Source organism: Cyanistes caeruleus, chromosome 27 (assembly GCF_971803275.1).
Source record: "Cyanistes caeruleus chromosome 27, bCyaCae1.hap1.1, whole genome shotgun sequence".
Taxonomy (NCBI): domain Eukaryota; kingdom Metazoa; phylum Chordata; class Aves; order Passeriformes; family Paridae; genus Cyanistes; species Cyanistes caeruleus.
The window spans coordinates 960,709-978,942 of record NC_141727.1 but is presented as its reverse complement, the minus strand read 5'-3'; the positions used below and the strand labels follow the sequence as shown (position 1 = coordinate 978,942).

Below are 18,234 nucleotides of genomic sequence, written 5' to 3'. Positions count from 1 at the left end.
TGTGTTCCTGTTAAACCTTTCTTGTTTGATGCTGCTCGAGCCTAAAATCTTACACAGACTGTGGTGAGAAGGTGCAGCAGAAACAGAACCCCTCTAAGTAGCCTTGAGCTGTGAGTGTGGTGTCTGGCCTCCTGCAAAAGGTCCTTACATCAAACTCAAAAATTTGGGGTTGCATGTACAGAATTGATTCTGCATGCAGCTACTTTCTGTGCACTTTAACTTGACCTCAGTGTGCTGAGTTTTGTGATATCACTTTTAATTCTAGATGTTCATCTGAGCTTGGGCTTCCTCATCAGTTTTGTTGAATCCCAAAGTAATGCTAGGCAGAAATATTTCTTTTTTGTAGTCTTGTGGTGGTGTTCAGCAAGAACCTCACACTACAGGACTTCACCCTGTGATGGGTTCCTTCATCTTGACTACCCATGGGAGGATGGAATCCAGTGGTGAGAGTGCTGAGCTGTCTCTGGGTGGTATCTGTAACAGCCTAAAATCTACACTTGCCAATTGCCAGTTGGTGGTAAAAAATCTCCTGGTGTGGTACAACGTGGCTCATTCTGGGGAAAATCCCAGAGGTGGAAGCATTCTGTACTCCCTGGGGCAGCTTGTGGTATAAATCTTGTTACTGAGAAGAGCTGAGCCCTTGGGTAGGTAAGCACAGAGCCCATGCCCTGAGTGATGTGGCTGTCATCTGCTGTGTTCTGGCTGAAACATCTGCATCTTTCACTGAATTTGGGATGTGTGTTGAGTGGAGCATCAGGCAGGGAAAGTGCTGTGGACTCTGACCACACCAGTGCTGGAGTCCTGGTTCAGAGATACTCATGAGGAGTTCATCAGAGTCATCCTTCAGCTCATCTCTTTTCCCAATGTTTTTCATAATTTTTTCCCCACAAACAACTTCTGTTGTATTTGGAAATGGTGCTTCAGCTTGCTAATTGCCAGTGAATATCAAAAGCAGGGAAGAGGGTTGCCAGTTGATAGGGATCTTTTTTAATTTGGAAAATATGGTTTAGGGAGCCACTTTTCCATAGAGATATGTGATACTTGCACTCTGACAAGTAAGAAAATGGTGATTGTAGCCTGTTTTATCTTTGGGGAAATGCCTGTAGTTGATAATCCAGAATTTTGTGGTCTCCTGAAAAAAATTAAACTAGCAAAAAATTGGTTAAAAGCATTGCCTGACTTTCGTGTGAAGTCCTGTGCTAAATGAGCCCAAGGATTGTGAATAAATCAAGAGTTACATAAGTCAGGAGGGGAATGAGAGTGCTGAGGGAAATCTGCATTCAACCACACTCTAATAATTTCTCTTGGATTTCTCTTGGAATTTCCCATCAAGTTAAAGTAGTTTTATGAAAAACCAGGAGACTGACGTGCAGCAGTGGGATAATTTGAATCATATATTTGAAAATATTTTTATAAGATCTTTGCCTTTTCCCTGTCAATTTTTTTGACAAGTCTTGTTTGAAAAAAATAATTGTGCTGAAAACTTCTGGATTCTTTTTTCCTTTTGGACTTGCATGTTTAATATGAAGTAATAGTACTCTAGAGGTATTTCTGCAAGACTAAAACCAGTAGTTTAATCTCATTTAATTAGACCAGGGGGAAACTGTGTAGGTTATCCTGCTGCTTCCTGGGTCATAGCAGGGCCTGGGGAGGGTGGGCAGCTCTGTAGGGAGGGTTTGGAGGGGGCAGGAGGAAGGTTTGATGTTTACTGGCCATATGGAGAGGACTGTGAGGAAAGATTGACCAGCTCTGGTGGACAGGTCCAGCTCATCCTTAGCCAGTCTGGGTAACAGCTGTAATTATTCAACACAGATTTGCCTCTCTAAAGTTCTCTATTGTAAACATTCTTGCCTGATTGCAGCCTTGATCCTTTAAAAACAGCCCCACCACCTGTACAGAGGCAGTTACAAGTTCCCCTACATCACAAACTGTGTCCTGTATGATTAATTTGATATTTTTAAAAGCATTGATTTACTGCACATTCCCACAGTATTCCCAAGACTGAGATTATCCTGATCTTTTGTGGTATCTCTGAGAAGTGAATCCCAATGTAGTACTTTGCTATGGCAACAGAAATCACACAATTTGTCATGGCAGAGCTTCTCCTCAGTGCCTCAGTTGTGAATCAAACAGCTCAGGTAACGTGGGGGCTCAGTGTAGCTCTGGAATTCCTGTGTTTGCTACTCAAGGGCTGAGGCAGCTCTTTCAATGCTTGGTTATTGTCATGAAATTGCTCATAGTGAAACCAAAAGGAGTTTCAAGGTGGGTGGCTGCGGGTCTGTACTGGGACTTGGATTATCTCCAGTACTCAGGAAATAGAAGCAGCAGGTGGTTCTGTTTAGGGCAGGGACATCCCTTTTGGGGCAGGTCCTTGCAGTGGCAGGAACTTTCCATGTAGCCTTTGGTCCTGAAGAAATGCCTTCTGTCCCTTTCTTCCTCTGCCTATTTAGTAATAACTTCCTTCATGTTTGCTTATGTTTTTAGCCAAGTTTTGGCATCATTTCAGTGTAACTGTTCTGGAAGAGCTGCTTCCATCTCCCTGCGGAGCAGTTATATCTGCTGATATAACGCTGTGAGGAGAGGGCAGGGCCATGCCTTGTCTTGGAAGCTCTTGGTAATGCCATGCAGAGCTGGAACCCTTCCTGCATCCTTGTTCCCTTCCACTCATGCTGAAAGCAATAAACCTGCACAGACTGTCAGGGCAGTACTGTTCCTGTTGACCAAGGTGTGCCCCACACTGATCATATAAGTCATCCTGGTGATACAGGGAGCAGCAGTTAATAAAAAGTGCTTTGGGTTTATTTTATCCTTTCATGAGTACATCCAGCTAGGTAGCAAAGTCAGGTATAGGAAATTGGTTTGCAAATGCTAAAATCCAGTCCCTTCCTCAAGCTGTATTTTTGTTGCATGGTTTTCAATTAAATGAAAAACCACAAGCGAATTTGTACTCTGACTTGCAAATTCTGTGAGGATAAATATAGTCAGCACTTCCCCCCTCAGCATCACTATGGTGCAGTTCTTCTTTGGCACATTCCTCCCCAAATCTGTTCAGAAAAGGGAAAACATTGCCTCTTGGTCCAAGGGCTGAGCAGGGTGGAGGAGCAGAAGCGTCTGACAAGTGCTGGAAGCTGCTCAGAGCTGCAAGTGAAGCCATGATCCTGCAGCTCAGGAAGGAAATATCCTCTCCTGGCAGCCCCTGGGGTGATCCCTGGCTGTGGGATGGAGCCGGATCCGAGTCCCCGTTCCAAGGCGGTGCCAGGTGGCAGCGGGCTCTGCCTTTGCTGGATGTTCCTTGGGCTGTGGGGAGCAATAAACAGAGCTTTGACCACTCGAGCAATTGAGATCAGTCACAAATGTGATCACTTGGCAGCTGCAGCTTGGAGAAATGAGCTCAAGGTTTGAATTCCAAGGTCTTGAATCCTGGCACTGTCACCCGCTCGCCAAATGGCTTCAGCTCAGATATTAATGTGTTTTCCATTTGTTGGCTCCTCTGATCTCGTGGAGGCAGACGGTGGATGTGTGTCAGGCCTGTGAACATAGAACAATGAGCATCTGAGGGACTGAGAGGTGTCAGATTTCTTTCTGGGTTTTGGAGCTTTGTAATAAATACAGGGAAACACAGGAGAGGCAGATAAAAGTGCTTAACAGTGCCTTTATTCATGAGGTATGGGTTTGGCAGTCATACCTAAGAAATAACTGTGATCACTCTCTTATCTTCTTGTATCTTCATATGTCCTCACGGGAACCTCAATCCTGGCATGAAGGAACATTTCCATGCTTGTGTTTGCAACACAAATCACGCCAGTGCTTTTAAGAGTGATGTTTTCATGTGAATTTAGCTTGAGAAGCCTGGCTGCTGTGGCTGCTGTCGTCATACCCATCTTCACTGCTGTGTTAAAACCCAGCAGACCACAGACCGAAAGGGAGGTTTGCTCAGTGCCCTTTGGGGGAAGCGGTTGCCCCCTTGTTTGCTTTTGGAGGTGCAAGATCATTCCCTTTATTACAGGTGGTGAGTTTGTGTTGCTTGAGTGGGTGTAGCCAGTGAATCTGAAGTCATTGTGCTTTCAGTGCCACGTGTTTGTTGTGACAGACGGCCTTTGCCTGGCTTGGGATGAGGCCTTCTGGCCCTTTGTGCTGGTGCAATGGAAGAGGAGTTTTACTAAACTGGGAGAGAGGAGTGTGGGGAAGGGAGGGGCCCTGGCCATGCACAGCCTGCCTGGCTCCTCAGTACAGCCCTGAACTGATAAGACCCTTCACATGTCCGCTTACCAAGATGAACACAGGCAGCAACTCTTACCTTGAATTCCTATCCTAAATCAACCAGGAATTGTGTTCTTGCTCCAACATTTTCTGTGTTGCTCTTTAATCCATTGCCCAGCATTTGGGGTAGGGATGGTTTTTGTCCCAGACACCACTACGTTCCTTCCCCTGCAAAAGTTCAAGGAGCTCTGCTTGGTGCCTCAGTGTCAAACATCAGCTTGGTTTTCTGCAAGTGGCACCCTTGGTTTGTGTGTCTGTTTTGAGCTCCCATTGAAAGTTTTCCACGTGATTAGGGTGCTTACAACTTGACTTTCATCATTTCTCCCTTGCTTAGTAAGGATTAAATTCACAGGGCTGTTTCTGTGTTCTTGGAAAACACTTTCTCCTCTCTGAATTTTTGTTTGCCACCGAGGATGATGGACCTTTGTTTGAGTCTCTTGATTGTTTTGACCCTTTCCAGAAATCTGGCATAAACAGGATGAGCTCACAAATCTATTTCTCAAAGGGGACCGGGATTAAAGCTGGTCCTTGTTTGTTCATCTGCTTCTTGCAGCATTGGAATGAGTTTGATAACATAGTGTCATTTTTAGCCAGTGGGGGAGCACCCCAGGCTTGTGCACCACTGAAAATGAGTGTATTTTCTCCCCTCTCCTCTTTGATATACTGAATGAGGAGTCTGAATTTTCAACAGGACAGCTCTTGGTTTCTCATAGACTCTTAAGGAGCACAGTGCTGCCAAGGCCAGCACTAACCTCTGTCCCCAGGTGCCACATCTACACAGCTTTTAAATTCCTCTGGGGATGGGGACTCCACCACTGCCCTGGGCAGCCTCTGCCTGGGCTGGACAACCTCTCCCATGAAGAACTGTCCCCAATATCCAACCTAAATCTTCCTTGGCACAATTTGAGGCTGTTCCCTCTTGCCCTGACACTTGTTCCTTGGAAGTAGAGCCCAGCCCTCTGTGCTGTATTGAAACAGTCCCAGGAGTGTTGAGTGTTGCAAAATCCTCATCTTTGAAAATGCAACTCATTCATGAGCACAGGGACTCCTCCCTATCTCCCTCTTCCCTGACAGTGCAGCTGAAGGTGAGCTCTGTCCTTGTGGACCCATTCCTGTGGATGTTGGTTGCTGACTCCAGGCACCTGTTTCCCTTCTGGAGCCTGCAGTGGGGTTTGTACTGACTGAACAAACCACCAGAGCAGAGCAGCCCAGTGCTGTGGTCATGAAACTGCCCTGCACACAGCTGGGTGATAGTCCCTTAACAGGAGGAAAAGCCCCTGGAAGGTTGTGCCTTACTGTAGGTTTCAGTTTCATCATAAAGATAACAAAAAAGGAGAAATCCCCCATGTCCAACAAGATCATATACTGTTGTCTGTGTCCTCTGGAGATGCTGAGTTTATCAAATTCTCCTCTGGTGACAAGTGTGATATCAATCAGTCCTCTAGGATTGGATCCTACAAAGCTTGTACCTGGGGGCAATTTCTATGAAGATGTAAGCAAAACAAGATTACTGTTGTGTTACTTCTGTGGTGCTTATGCACTGTGCATAAGTGACACACTGAAAGAGATTTGATTGAATTATGTTAACATAGAATTTTTGGGGTACTTTTTTTTCATCCTATTATATCTGAATGTCTTTAACAGAGAAATGTACCTGTTGGGCTAGGAGAAGGAGTAGATCTTTATAAATTTAAAAAAGGATCAATTTACATTAGATATTGGAAGGAAATTCTTCCCTGGGAGAGTGGTAAGGCCCTGGCACAGGGTGCTCAGAGCAGCTGTGGTTGCTCCATCCCTCCAAGTGTCATAAGTCAGACTGGACAGGGCTTGGGCCAACCTGGGGTAGTGGAAGGTATCCCTGTTCCATGGAAGAGCTGGATTTTAAGTTTCCTCCCAACCCAGACCATCTGGGGTTCTATTGCCATGATGCTGTTTTTGGAGGGAGGAGTTCCTCTGAACCTGAAAATCTGATGAAAACAGTTTTCTGTTTTGACTTGTTAAAAACAGGATAAAACATGGGCTGGTGTTGACAATGCTGGCATTTCCAGGCAGGCTCAGATGGCAGCTCCAGTGGAATATTCCCATTCCAGAGGCAGAGCAGCATCCACACCGTGTCCAGAGCAGAGCATGGCCCTGAACCCACAGTCCTCCATGTACAGTGTGACCTGTGCCTGATACCTAAGCCCTGAAGCCTTAGGATGAATTTTCCCAATATTTATTAATTTATAGCACTGGGGGAAGTATTTGCTTGTATCCAATAACTTTATGCAGTTCAAAAGAGGGAGTCTGGAGAAGCTGCCTGGTCATGTGTTCCCTGCCACTGCAGGGTCTGTTTGGGTCTGAACAATTATTCACAAGCTGGGAGAAAGGTTTTCCCATTTCTTGGGGAGACGAAAGCAAAACAAGTACAGCTGGTTCATTTGGGAATCTCACTTCATTTCTGAGTCCAGGGAATCATTACTAACCTCATTTACTGAGACTGGGTTTTCTAAGGTGTGACTCTTGCGTGAGCTGTTGATTTTTTCCATCCTGCTGGAGATTCCTGCTGTGTCCTCTCCATGAGATTTTCCCTGTGTGTGGAAGTGTTTTATGCAATAACCCTCTCTGCTTTGGGGCCTGTGCGGTGACCAGTCTGTGAAGGAGTTTGTGACCTGCCTCAAAAAGAAAATAAATGTTGCAGGGGGCTGGGACAGGGACACAGCAGGATTTACCCTGGGAATTAGCTGTTCCACTGCTTGCAGCCCTGCTGAGTGGCAGGAAGTGTGGGAATTCTGGGCCTTGGAAGCTTACATTCCCTTCAAAGCGTGCTGGAGTACAGGAAAGGCTCAGCAGGGACCCCAGACCTGGGAGGCTCCTGACATCCAAGCTGCATTTACCTGCTGGGAAAGATCCCGCAGTCATGGCCAGCAGTAGGATAAACTTTCCTCAAGGAAGTTCCTTCAAAGGAGAGCTGAACTTGGAGAGTCCTATTTCCCCCTTTGGCTGCTCCCCATGATCCATCTGGCAGCCAGTGGGTGAAGGGTGCCCTTGAGCTTGTCCCTGTCCCTTCAGCATTGTGGCTTTCCTTGGACACGGAGTGGGGCCACCCCAGTGTCCAGCAGCATGTCCTGCTGCTCCAGCTGGCTCCAGGGAGATCCATGTGGGTTGGCATTGCTGCCATAGCTGTGCCACATGCCTAGACATGCCACTTGTCACCTGGTTGTCACACAGGAGGTTCCATTCGTAATGAAATGATGGTTCAATTTAAATCAGAGGCATCGCTTTTTGCATGGAATATTCTCCTCTTACCTGCAAGCAGAGCTCCATTTGGCCCAGAATAGTTGTTACTTCTTTAAGATCCTGATTTGTTTCCTTTTTAAATTGCCTGCTTATGTGTGCCTCAGTGCCTCCTCGGAGCAGGGCTGTCACCAGGAGCTCTCCCAATACCCAGCAGGAGTCAGAGCTGCTCCAATGGCTCCCTGGTTCTGCAGGGCAGAGCACGGTCATGGGGTGGAGGGGTGAGCAAGAAGCCTCCTGTTATTTTTTTTACCCCATCCTCCCTGCCAAACGGCCTATTTTCTGCCCCTAATGGTTTCTGCCTAACAAATGGTGTTTCTTTTTTACAGCGTTATGATCCTGGACTTGTTGTGGTGATGGTAAACTTAGCAGTGGTAATTTTTTATTTTCAGACTGAATTACTCCTTTTGTCATCAGTGCACCAATGTTAGGCTTACTTTCTCTGTTGTAGCCATCATCCTTCTGCTTGGTCTTTCATTTTCCTTTCCTTTCCTTTCTTTATGCACACTTGTCTGATCCTTGTTCATTAAAGGGTATTGCTAAGAAGGGATGTTTCTGTTTGTGTTAGAACTGCCAAAATCAGTTTAAACATAAATTTTTAATACTGTCCAAACTTGATTTTTTCCCCCCCCCCAACACGATGGGCACTAGCACTTGCTACTGCAATTTCCAAATAGATTTTGAATTAAAAAAAAAAACCCAAAAAACTTTGACTGCCTTAGAAGGCAAAAGTACTGATGCATTGTTTGTATACAGGGGTTTACCAGGGCAATGAGGCTGCATCAAAAGATCTCAATTGCTGGAGAAACAAAACAAAAATAAATAAAAAATACCCAAAACCAAACCAAAATGAAAAAAAGCTTGAAAAAAAATGGAATAATAAATTGTTGGCACTTGGTGCCAGGCATTCCATTTGGGTTCACCACTTACCAGTAAATCCCTGGCTGAGACGTTATGAAAGTGATATTGCACCTAGGAAGTCATTTTTATAACCTGTCTTTAATTTGGTCCTTTTGCTAAAAATTGCAGTCACTGCTTATTGTATTATACCATTGGGCATAAGAGAAACCTTGTCAAAGATGAGCACTAAATATCCAAAGGAAACTTCAATCCAAACAATTTCAGATTAATGTGATCTCTACTTTTGGACCTGATGGATACCTGCCTGTCGAATTCCTGGGCATATCAACAAAACCGTAAAGCAATTAATTAAATTGATTTATTTCTGAATAAAACCACATGTGTGTGCTTTAAGGTTCAAAAACTCCTCTGGGGCTGTGTTTTTGGCAGGAATTATGGCTGGTGCTGGCAAACAGTTCACACCTATCCAGGTTTTCTGAGGCAGTTTTAAAGACTTTAACCTTTTGCATGTATGGATGGCAGTGGAATATTTCGGCATGACTCCAAGCTGTTGATCTTTTAGCCCAAAGGTATAATACCTGTGTATGTGTGTATAACAAAAGAGTTGTTTACACCAAACAAGAGCAATAATAAGGGAAGTAAACATTCTGTTTTTTCACTCAAGGTTTGCACTGGAGAAGGTAAGTACTTTGTCAGTGGGTTACATCACAACCACCAGTGCCAGTTGTGATGTAAAAATCAAAATAATAATAATTTATAAAAAAAAAAAAAAAAAAGCTGTGGTAGTAAAGTGCTTGTCTGCCCCATTTTGCTTTGTTTGGCTGGTTATGAGTGGATTAAAGATATGTTTTTTAAAACAAAATAAATCTCCAGCATAGTTTGATTAGTTCAAAGTCAATTTTCTTCGCAACCAGTCCTTTTCACAGCTTACAGGTGACACGACAGGGCCAGAGCGTCACTGCAGGGCTGGGGGAGCAGGGACTGACCCCTGGCCTTGACTGGGTATTTGGGATGGGGGAAGTTTGGCTTCTGTGCCATCCTTCTCTTCAGCATTCCTTACTCCTGGGGATGGCAAAAGCTGGTAGGAGGGAGGCTTCCACGTCCCTTACAGGGAGGTTCTAATCAATTATTAATGAGCTGCAACAGTGAAATGTGATTAGCAGCTTCTTCACTCTTACAGGAGATGAGGAGCCTGATGTAGAAGCCTTGAGGAGAAGGCTCAAGTCCTGTTAGCAGCCCTGCCCCAGGGCTTGTCACAGGGGAACATTAACCATGAGAAGCTTTTACATGAGCAGTTGATGTTCAGAAAGTGCATTTATCATCCTGGGTGCCATTTGGAGCTGGGCACAGGGTTGGCTGTAAGCTGTGAGAATGGCTCGTGTTTGGTTCACTGTAGCTTTCTGGTCTCTGCACTCCAAGGCAAGATCTCTAACCACCCAAACCCAATGTGTACAGTGAGCTGTGGTGCTGAGCTGCTGCTGACCCCTGTCTGTGTGTTCCTCTTCCAGGGAGGACGGATCCCATCCCTATCGTCGTCAAGTACGATGTCATGGGCATGGGCCGGATGGAGATGGAGGTGAGCTCCCCTCACCCCTGCATGGCTTCTGGGAGTGGGTGGGAAAGACATTTAAAAGTGAGAGTTTGTGCATCCAGGGTAAAGAACAATTTACTCTGAAATCAGCGCAGTAAGAAAACCCTTGTCTTCAAAATACAGAGCCTGAGTTCTGGGGTCTGGATGTGCCCCAAAATCTGGCTCTGAGATTTCCCCTCCCCAAAGCTGCCATGGGCCTGCCAGGGCCCTCCACATCAGGGGGCTCAATAACCTGTTTTACACTTGTGTGACAAAACAGGGAAAGCAAAGTACAACTTGCATAGATTCTGTTTCAGTTCAAGTTGTTAAGTTGTGCTTTCTGGTAGATTTGATAATGCAATGTATTTATGGGCCAAATGGCATCTCTGTTTGTTTTAAAAACAGCTCGACTATGCCGAGGATGCCACAGAGCGGAGGCGAGTGCTGGAGGTGGAGAAGGAAGACACCGAGGAGCTGAGGCAGAAGTACAAGGTACAGAGAGAGGGGCATCAACATCACAGGGTCTGTGGGCTGGTTGGGAAAAGATCTGTTCTGGGGCTGAGTTCTTGTTCTGCCGCAGTGATGGTGGTAAAAATTCACTGCTCTTGGGTTTGGTCATTGTGGAGATGATTTGTATTTTAACACACTGGTTATTCACTTCTTGGCATCAACCTTCCTGTTTGTTTAGCTGCTGAAGAACCCTAGGACAGCAGTGGGGCTTTCTCTCTTGTTCTGACAGGAACAGTCCTGGGGTAAGCAGGACATTTCCTTCCCTACACCCAGGGTTGACAGATTTTTCACGTGAGCCTGCCTTGCCAGGACAAAACCTGCAGGTGGTAGAGGGGCAGTTACCAGCTGGGAGAGTAGGAGCTCTTGTGCTGTGCTTAGTGAGGAGTGAGCAGCACATTATGATGTTACTGCATAAATCCTGCCTGCTTTGGAAAGGTAGGACATGGCTCCAGCTTGGAGAAATCGATGGGCTGGAGCTCTTTGGAAGAATTGTTCAGGCAGCATTAAAAAAAAAAAAAAAAGACAAATTCTGTATTTCTATGGGATTTGCAAAACCTGTGGGGTTATTTTATAAGCCAGGGGCCGATAAAAGTGAGCTGTGGTGTTGGGATTTGAGTGTGACATGCAGGGGCATTCTTGGATTAGCTGTAACTGAGTTTTCTGTGGAGACATGGTCACTGCTCATCCTTTAATCCACTCTTCCGCTTCCCAGCCCCTACAGGCCATCAGCTCTTAGGAAAGCCTGCTTGTTCAATTGTCCAGAGATTTGGGGAGTACCAGGGTTGAGGAAGGGCTCAAGACATCCAAATGAAGTGTCAGTCTTGCATAAATTTTAATTATTTGAGAAATAATGGGAAAGTAGTTTCAGTGCCATTAAAATTAAACATAACCTCGGCAAATCTAAAATTCCATTTCTCCAGTTGAACAGTTAATTCTTCAGGCAGTTTGTTCAGCTATGAAAATTTATAGTCTCCTATCTTTTTTTTTATTTTTTTTTGTCTTGAGACCTTGACTTGCTTGATAAGTGAGCTGCAGTACCCTGCAGGGCTGTGGACTCCCCATCCCTGGGAAGATTGGATGGGGCTTGGACCAGCCTGGTCTCATGGGAGGTGTCCCTGCCCATGGCAGGGCGTGGGACTGGGTGAGCTTTAAGGTCCCTCCCAACCAAAACCTTTCTGTGTTCCTGGAGTTCTTGGGGTTTACAATTATCTTTCCAAAGGCACCCCAGGCTGTGTTGCTCTGAGACCCTTTTCTCTTCCTGCCCTCATCCAGCACAGGTTTTTTTCAGGAGCTCTGGAGCAGTAGCACTCTCTCCCAGCTCCAGTGGGTTTTTATTAGCTCAGTTCATCCTTAGCCTCTTGCATTTTGGTATTAATCTGTGAAAAATCTCCGCAGCCGTTACTTTTTGCTGCTCCACAGGAGTCCATTATGTAACTGCCGGTGGCGGTGCATCCTGATCAGCCATTCAGGGAGCCTCAGAGGAATTTTGGATAACTCTGCAGCCAAGAAATGTTTTTTAATTCCCTTCTTTTGTATAGATTCTGATCACTCAAATGGCTGGGTTTCATTGTTTAGCCACAGGATGCTTGCTTAAAAAAACCTACACATGGCACAGGAAGCTTGTTGGGATTCAGAGGAACTTTAAATGTCTGTGTTCTGTGGAGCTCACACTGCTCTGTTTTCCTTTCTTGTCTTCCTGGGGACCTGCTTCAGGCTCAAAACTCCAGATTTGTTGATTTTTTTCTTTTTTTTTCTTAACAAGGGCATCTGGTAATAGGTGGAAGCAGGCAGTTACTTCCTTTTTTGTGTAGAAGTGAGCAGTGCTTTAAAATTAAAACAATCACAAACACGAACATTAAAATTTTTTAGATTTTTTTTCCTCTAAGGTGTTGAAATTTTTATATAAATTTTGTATCGCATAAAACACAGTAATGTTATTTTAATGCCATTTTGATGTGGTAACTAGGAGATAAACCATTTTGCCTTGAACAAGATCTGAAATTCAAAGGAAAAACCTTTCAAAGTTTTCTGTCCTAAATGGTTGCTGCCTGCTCTTGGTGAGTGTGGAAGGAAGCTTCCCATAGGAAGTTTGTATTGCAGATGGAAAAAGAGATCCTTAAGTGTTTTTTCTCTAATGTTAGGGTGTTTTTTTTATATAATTTCTCTTTATTCCAGTTGAAATGCCTGTGGTCAATGGTTATATGGGGAGTGCTTCAGTGAATAGAGTGGGCTTTGTGATGCAGTATTTGTAACTAATTTTGAGTAAGAGCTTCCACCTCCTCAGGGTAAACCTTCCCCAAAGAGCTTGCGAAGAGTGATGATGTTTTATTAATTCTGCTGATGGGGTTGTAATTGATACAACCTGGCAAGAGGGAACACCTGCTTAGCCCTGAGGTTCCTGTGTCCTGGCATCAGGTGCATCTTGGAGCCCCCCAGAAGTGCAGCAGCCCTGGGGGACAGCACAGACTCCTTCCACACCTGGATTTCCAGCCAGTGCAGCTACCTGAGGGATTGGGATTTCCCCAGTCCCAGAGCTTTGTGCATATTCAAAACCCGTAGCAGAAGAGGGAAGGATGTGGGTGTTGCCAGGTGAGACATCTCATCTCTGCCTGGTGGTTTGGTTTTCCACCTGTGTAAATGTTCTTTTGTAGAAGGGAAAAGACCCTCTCAGCACCCCAAAAGACACCCCAAGGCTCTCCCTCCCCTCTCCATTAAATGCAGCTCCTTGTGCCCACTGCAGTGTCTGTTCCTGGGAATATTTCACTGGAGTGGATTGGGCTGGGCAGGCTCTGAAGGGTAATTCCCAGCAGGAGCCATGTTCCTCCTTCCTGAATTCAGACAGCCAAACCAAGATCAAGCAGACATCTCTTAGCATTCAAAATGGAGCAGTATCAGCTTTAGAGTTGTAAGGTTCTGTTCCAAAGGCAGGGATCCTCCTAGGTTTGATGCCAGTATGTCTCTGGGTTAGCTCAAGGCTTTGATCCTAAGACAATCCAGGAGGTTCCCCTGAGGCAGAGATGCCTTCCCCCATCAGCACTGCAGGCCTTGTTTTAAGCAGTCTCCTTTTAGTGATACTTCTGCTATGACCAGGGGATGTTCAGTCCTTGAGGGTCCCTTCCAACACAGAATATTCTGTGATTGTGGGTAACAAATAGAGCCAAGGTCTGTAGCATTGCTAAGTTCTGGAATCCCACCTGTGAATTTGCACAGGCCATTCAGCTTAGCAAGCTGGGTTCACTAAGGCCAAGTGCTGGGACCTGCATTTGGGTCACAGCAACCTCATGGGATGTTCCAGGTGGAGGCAAAGTGACTGGAAAGCTGGGCAGGACCTGGAGGTGCTGAGCCAGCAGTGTTGGACATGAGCCCAGGTGTGCTCAGGTGGGCAAGAGCCCAGTGGCACCTGGGCTGTTCCAGGACTGGGGTGGCAGCAGGACCAGGGCAGTGACTGTCCCCTGAACTGGCATTGCTGAGGGACCTCAGGTGCTGTGTCCAGTTCTGGGCACCTCATGATAAGAAGGACAGAGAAGGAAATGGAGCTGGGAAGGGGCTGGAGCCCCAGGAGGGGCTGAGGGAGCTGGGAAAGAGGCTCAGCCTGGAGCAGAGGAGGCTCAGGGGGCCCTTGTGGCTCTGCACAAGTCCCTGGCAGGAGGGGACAGCCGGGGGGGTCGGGCTCTGCTGCCAGGGAACAGGGACAGGAGGAGAGGGAACGGCCTCAGGCTGGGCCAGGGGAGGCTCAGGGTGGAGGAATTTCCCCATGGAAAGGGAGCTCAGGCCTTGGAACTGCCCAGGGAGGTTTGCAGTGCCCATCCCTGGAGGTGTCCCAGGAAGGCCTGGATGTGGCACTCACTGCTCTGGGCTGGGGACAAGGTGGGGATTTGGCACAGGTTGGACCCAGTGATCTTGGAGGTGTTTTCCAACCTCAGTGATCCTGTAATAAATATAATTAATGTACACTAAGTTTTTATTAAGCACTATTTTTCCTTAAAGGACTAACCCCTCATCTTCCAGCCTGTTCTACAGGACACTTAACAGAAGCATTTTTTTGTTAATTTTTCAGGATTATGTTGATAAAGAAAAGGCCATTGCCAAGGCTTTGGAAGACCTGAGAGCAAACTTCTACTGTGAGCTCTGTGACAAGCAGTATCAGAAGCACCAAGAGTTTGACAACCACATCAACTCTTATGACCATGCTCACAAGCAGGTAAGCAATTGTAGACAGCACGATTCATCAGTTTGATGTTCATTGTGGTGGTCTTGTTTGTGGTTAATACTTGGAGTTTCCCTGGTGTATCTGTTTTCCTTACTGCTCCAGGAATAGGTGTTTTATGTCGCTGGGTAAGATTTTTATGCCCATCGCTCATTTAAGAACACAAAACAACAAAAGAAGCCCAACCAATCCATGGTTGGCACCAAGGAGCCCCAGTTCTGAAAGACCCATGGGGGCAGGAATGTGCTGGTGTTAAACAGGAGGGTACACGTGGAGGTGGAAGGCTCCTAGCTTGCTTTTAGCATTAGTGCAGCTTTGGGGAGTGATGATTCCCCATGTGTGAGCATTTTACTACCTGAGTCTGTGTTCTGTGGAGTTATTGAAAAGAAACTAGGAAATAATGGGCTGTGTCAAAGGAATCCTAAGAAAGGAGGACTTCCCAAATTCTGTAATTCTCAGGAGAACGTGGGTTCAGAGTCTCTGTCAAGCTGGCTTTTTTCCCAAGGTAGGGATGTACTGTAGTGTCTGCAGGGTGCCTCATGCTGCACAGTAAGTAATGGAAGTTTTTGTGTTAGCCTGATCTGTTTGACCATTTAAGCTGCTAAATGAGATGTAACTGCACAGCAGATAGCAGTGTTGGGCTCCTCCAGGGCTGGAAGGACTCAGAAGAGGGTTTGATGTTCCTAGTCATAAATTCTAACAACACAGTCATCAAAATGCTGGTAACTCGAGGAGGATGTGCTTTAGAGCTTGCAAAACAGCAGTGAAAACAGCATAAAAACAAGAATGTGGCTTTAGAGTATGATTTTTGTGTGTATGTATTAAGTGTAGGATATGACAGAGAATGTGCTTTGAACTAAGGGAGTCTTGTCAGGAATTCTCACAGTAGGGCTGTTGGGCTCTGTAAAGAGTGGTTTGTTAGAATCAAGATCAAAAACTAATTTATTCCGTTGGTTATTGGGCAGAGGGGTGCTTTTGGCTGAGCTCAGTCATGACACCTGAGAACAGAGAACTTCCTTGGAAAGTCTCCATCAGTTTGACTGAAACCTGAGTGCAGTGACCTGCATTTATCTGGGAGGTGGCAGGACCTGTTTGTGTCACATTCTTGGTGTGCTGATGCCATGGGATTCTGTGAACTGCTCCAACCCTCAGTGACTGATGGGGCACTGATGTGAGTCTGGCCAGGTTCAGAGCTCTTCCAGCAGCTGGAGTTGCTGTGGAGGAGGAAACCAACATGTGGAAAACAATAAAAGGAGTCAGCAGGAGTGGTCTGAGAGAAAAATGTCTTGTGCACGCACAGGTTGGAGTCATCTCATCAGGAAAAAGAATTTGAGGGTTGCTTGGCACTGCTGATTATTTTGAGAGGAATTATGTTCTTGGATAATTCCATCCATTGCAGTCACTTCAGGCAGGCTTTGGAGAAAATGAGCTTCCAAACTTTGGCTGCATCACCCAGCATTAATTTCTAGTTACAGAGGGATTTAAACAAAGAAGCAATCATGCTTTGCTTAGGGAAAAAAATTGCTTGTCCAGCTTTGTCAGGCTGAAATGTGTGTGTGACCCTGCTGGGTCAGCGTTCAGGGAGTGAACTTGAAACCCCTGAGACAGAATGACAGTGAATTTGCATAAGTAACATTATCTCGCTGCTGTGCTCCTTCCTGCTCTAGGGAGGCTCATTTCCAGCAGTCCAGTCTAAATTTTAAAATAGTTTAGAAAAAAAGCTGTGCTTTTGATATGTTGCACGTTGATGTTCTGTAGTTTGTCTGTTTGGACAAGAAGGCGAGGTTGCAGAAAGATGAGCCTTAAGTTTTTGAGGAAAAACATGAACGTTTCCTAGAAGTAGGCCATCAGTTGGCTTTCTTGGAAAGAAAGGCCATTACAGTATCTTAGTTACAGCAGCCCAGCTTGGTATACATCACCTGCAAGATTTTGTTGTCTCAGTGGTAATTTTTCAAGCAACAGAGCTTGTTTTTGCCTTTTTCTTGGCTCAGTTTCCACAGCATTTTTGCTTTTAAGTATTTTTAGTTCCACATCCCCCTGACGTTGAAGTGTTTGGTTATCCCTCTGTGGCTCAGCGAGCATTAGGCGTCCCTGTAAATAGATGTTCCATCCTCAGATCCCTTTCCACTCCCGAGTTATAAAGACACTGTCTTGTATTCCAGGAAGGAACTCGGGATTATTGCCCAACAGGGATGATAGGTAAGTGTATTGATCCCAACCGGATGAATTTTGGACCCACCAAAATTGTGTCAGCACCAAACAACTAAAGGGGAGGTCTATTCTCTTTATTTCCTGCCTGTCCTGGTTCCATAGACCTTTTGGCTACATCTGGATCAACCTCAACATGAAGTTTCTCCAAAAGGCAGCATTTCCTTATCTGGGAAAAGATCCTTGCATTTATTCTCCCAAACCATTGGCATATTTTAGCCATTGTGTTGGAGGTGTGCAGTGTTGTTCTGGAGCTGTTTTTAATTAGGTTGATACTTGAGATGAGAAGCGCAGCTGTTTTAAGGCCCAGTCACCCTCTGGTCAGCACATGGCCTGTCCCTCTCAGGGGACTGAAAGCAGCTGGGGTGGGTGTAGATGGCCCTGCAGGAGGGACAATAAGCTCAGTTCTTTCACACACCCTTCAGTGAGCAACTGGAAAAGGCTGCATCTCGTAACTTCTTGTACAGCTGCTGATACATTTAATGGTGGGGTTTTTTTAGCTGTAGGATTTTGATCTTGAAGGCCTGGTAGGTTATGAAGGGCTCCCACTCCTGATGGTGCCCAATCCTAATAGTCAACAGAGTAATAATTAATAGTAATTAACAGACAAAAGGTGACAAATGTAGAAAGAAAACTTGTGCAGCTAAGAAGGAGCTTAGGTGGTGAAGATGGACCCAGTGTGTATCCCTGGAAGTGTTCAGGGCCAGGCTGGACAGACTTGGAGCAACCTAGGGTAGTGCACAGTGTCCCTGCCCATGGCAGGGAGTAGAACAAGGTAATCTTTAGGATCTTTTCTAAGCCAAATGAGTCTGTGATTCTGTGATTTTTGTGCTGCTTTCCTGCAGATCCACAATGTCCTGATCCTTGGGAGCTCCCACAGTCCCAGAACTCTCTGGACTCAGTGGCAATGTGTCCTCAAGGCAATACACCCGTGAGGGCTCCTTATTTGGTTTGGGGTTTTGACATTAACATAAAGACCTCGTGTTGGATTTGCATGAAGATGAGTGCAAGCCCCATATCTGAGTTGTGCCCATTCTGTGTGTTCCTTCCTGTCAAATAAATCTGGATGTGCAGGGCCCAGCACCTGGAGCAGCCTGCAAGAGTTATGGTTGGAAGTGCCTTGTGTGTCAGTTATGTAGCATCAACAGCTTTTACTTTGGAGGGTTTTAAACAATCCAAGAACTTGGAGAATCTCCTACCATCACCTCATTCTGCTTGTGTGCCTGCTGAGGGCTTGAGCTGCTTACTGAGTCACTGACCCAACAGAATCAAAACATTCCCCTTCTGCATTCCCTGTGAAAAACAAACGTGTTCCTGAGTGAACCTGTGCCAGGTTCCCTGG

At 45.7% G+C, this 18,234-nt stretch overlaps 1 protein-coding gene across 8 annotated transcripts in view; it reads left to right on the top strand.

Annotated features, from left to right (window-relative positions):
- The window catches only part of GPATCH8 (G-patch domain containing 8), a 55,811-nt gene that overhangs the window by 25,435 nt on the left and 12,142 nt on the right, over nucleotides 1-18,234 (top strand). For 4 of the 8 annotated variants that reach the window (XM_086864198.1, XM_086864200.1, XM_023942376.2 and 1 more), the window contains 3 exons: nucleotides 9,906-9,973; nucleotides 10,373-10,459; nucleotides 14,535-14,678. In XM_086864198.1, the coding sequence (XP_086720324.1) occupies nucleotides 9,906-9,973; nucleotides 10,373-10,459; nucleotides 14,535-14,678 (299 nt within the window). Of the gene's footprint in view, nucleotides 1-7,643; nucleotides 7,758-7,865; nucleotides 7,911-9,905; nucleotides 9,974-10,372; nucleotides 10,460-14,534; nucleotides 14,679-16,846; nucleotides 16,884-18,234 lie in introns of those variants that run through there. The other 4 variants (XM_086864199.1, XM_023942377.2, XM_086864201.1 and 1 more) reach the window with 3 other exon arrangements.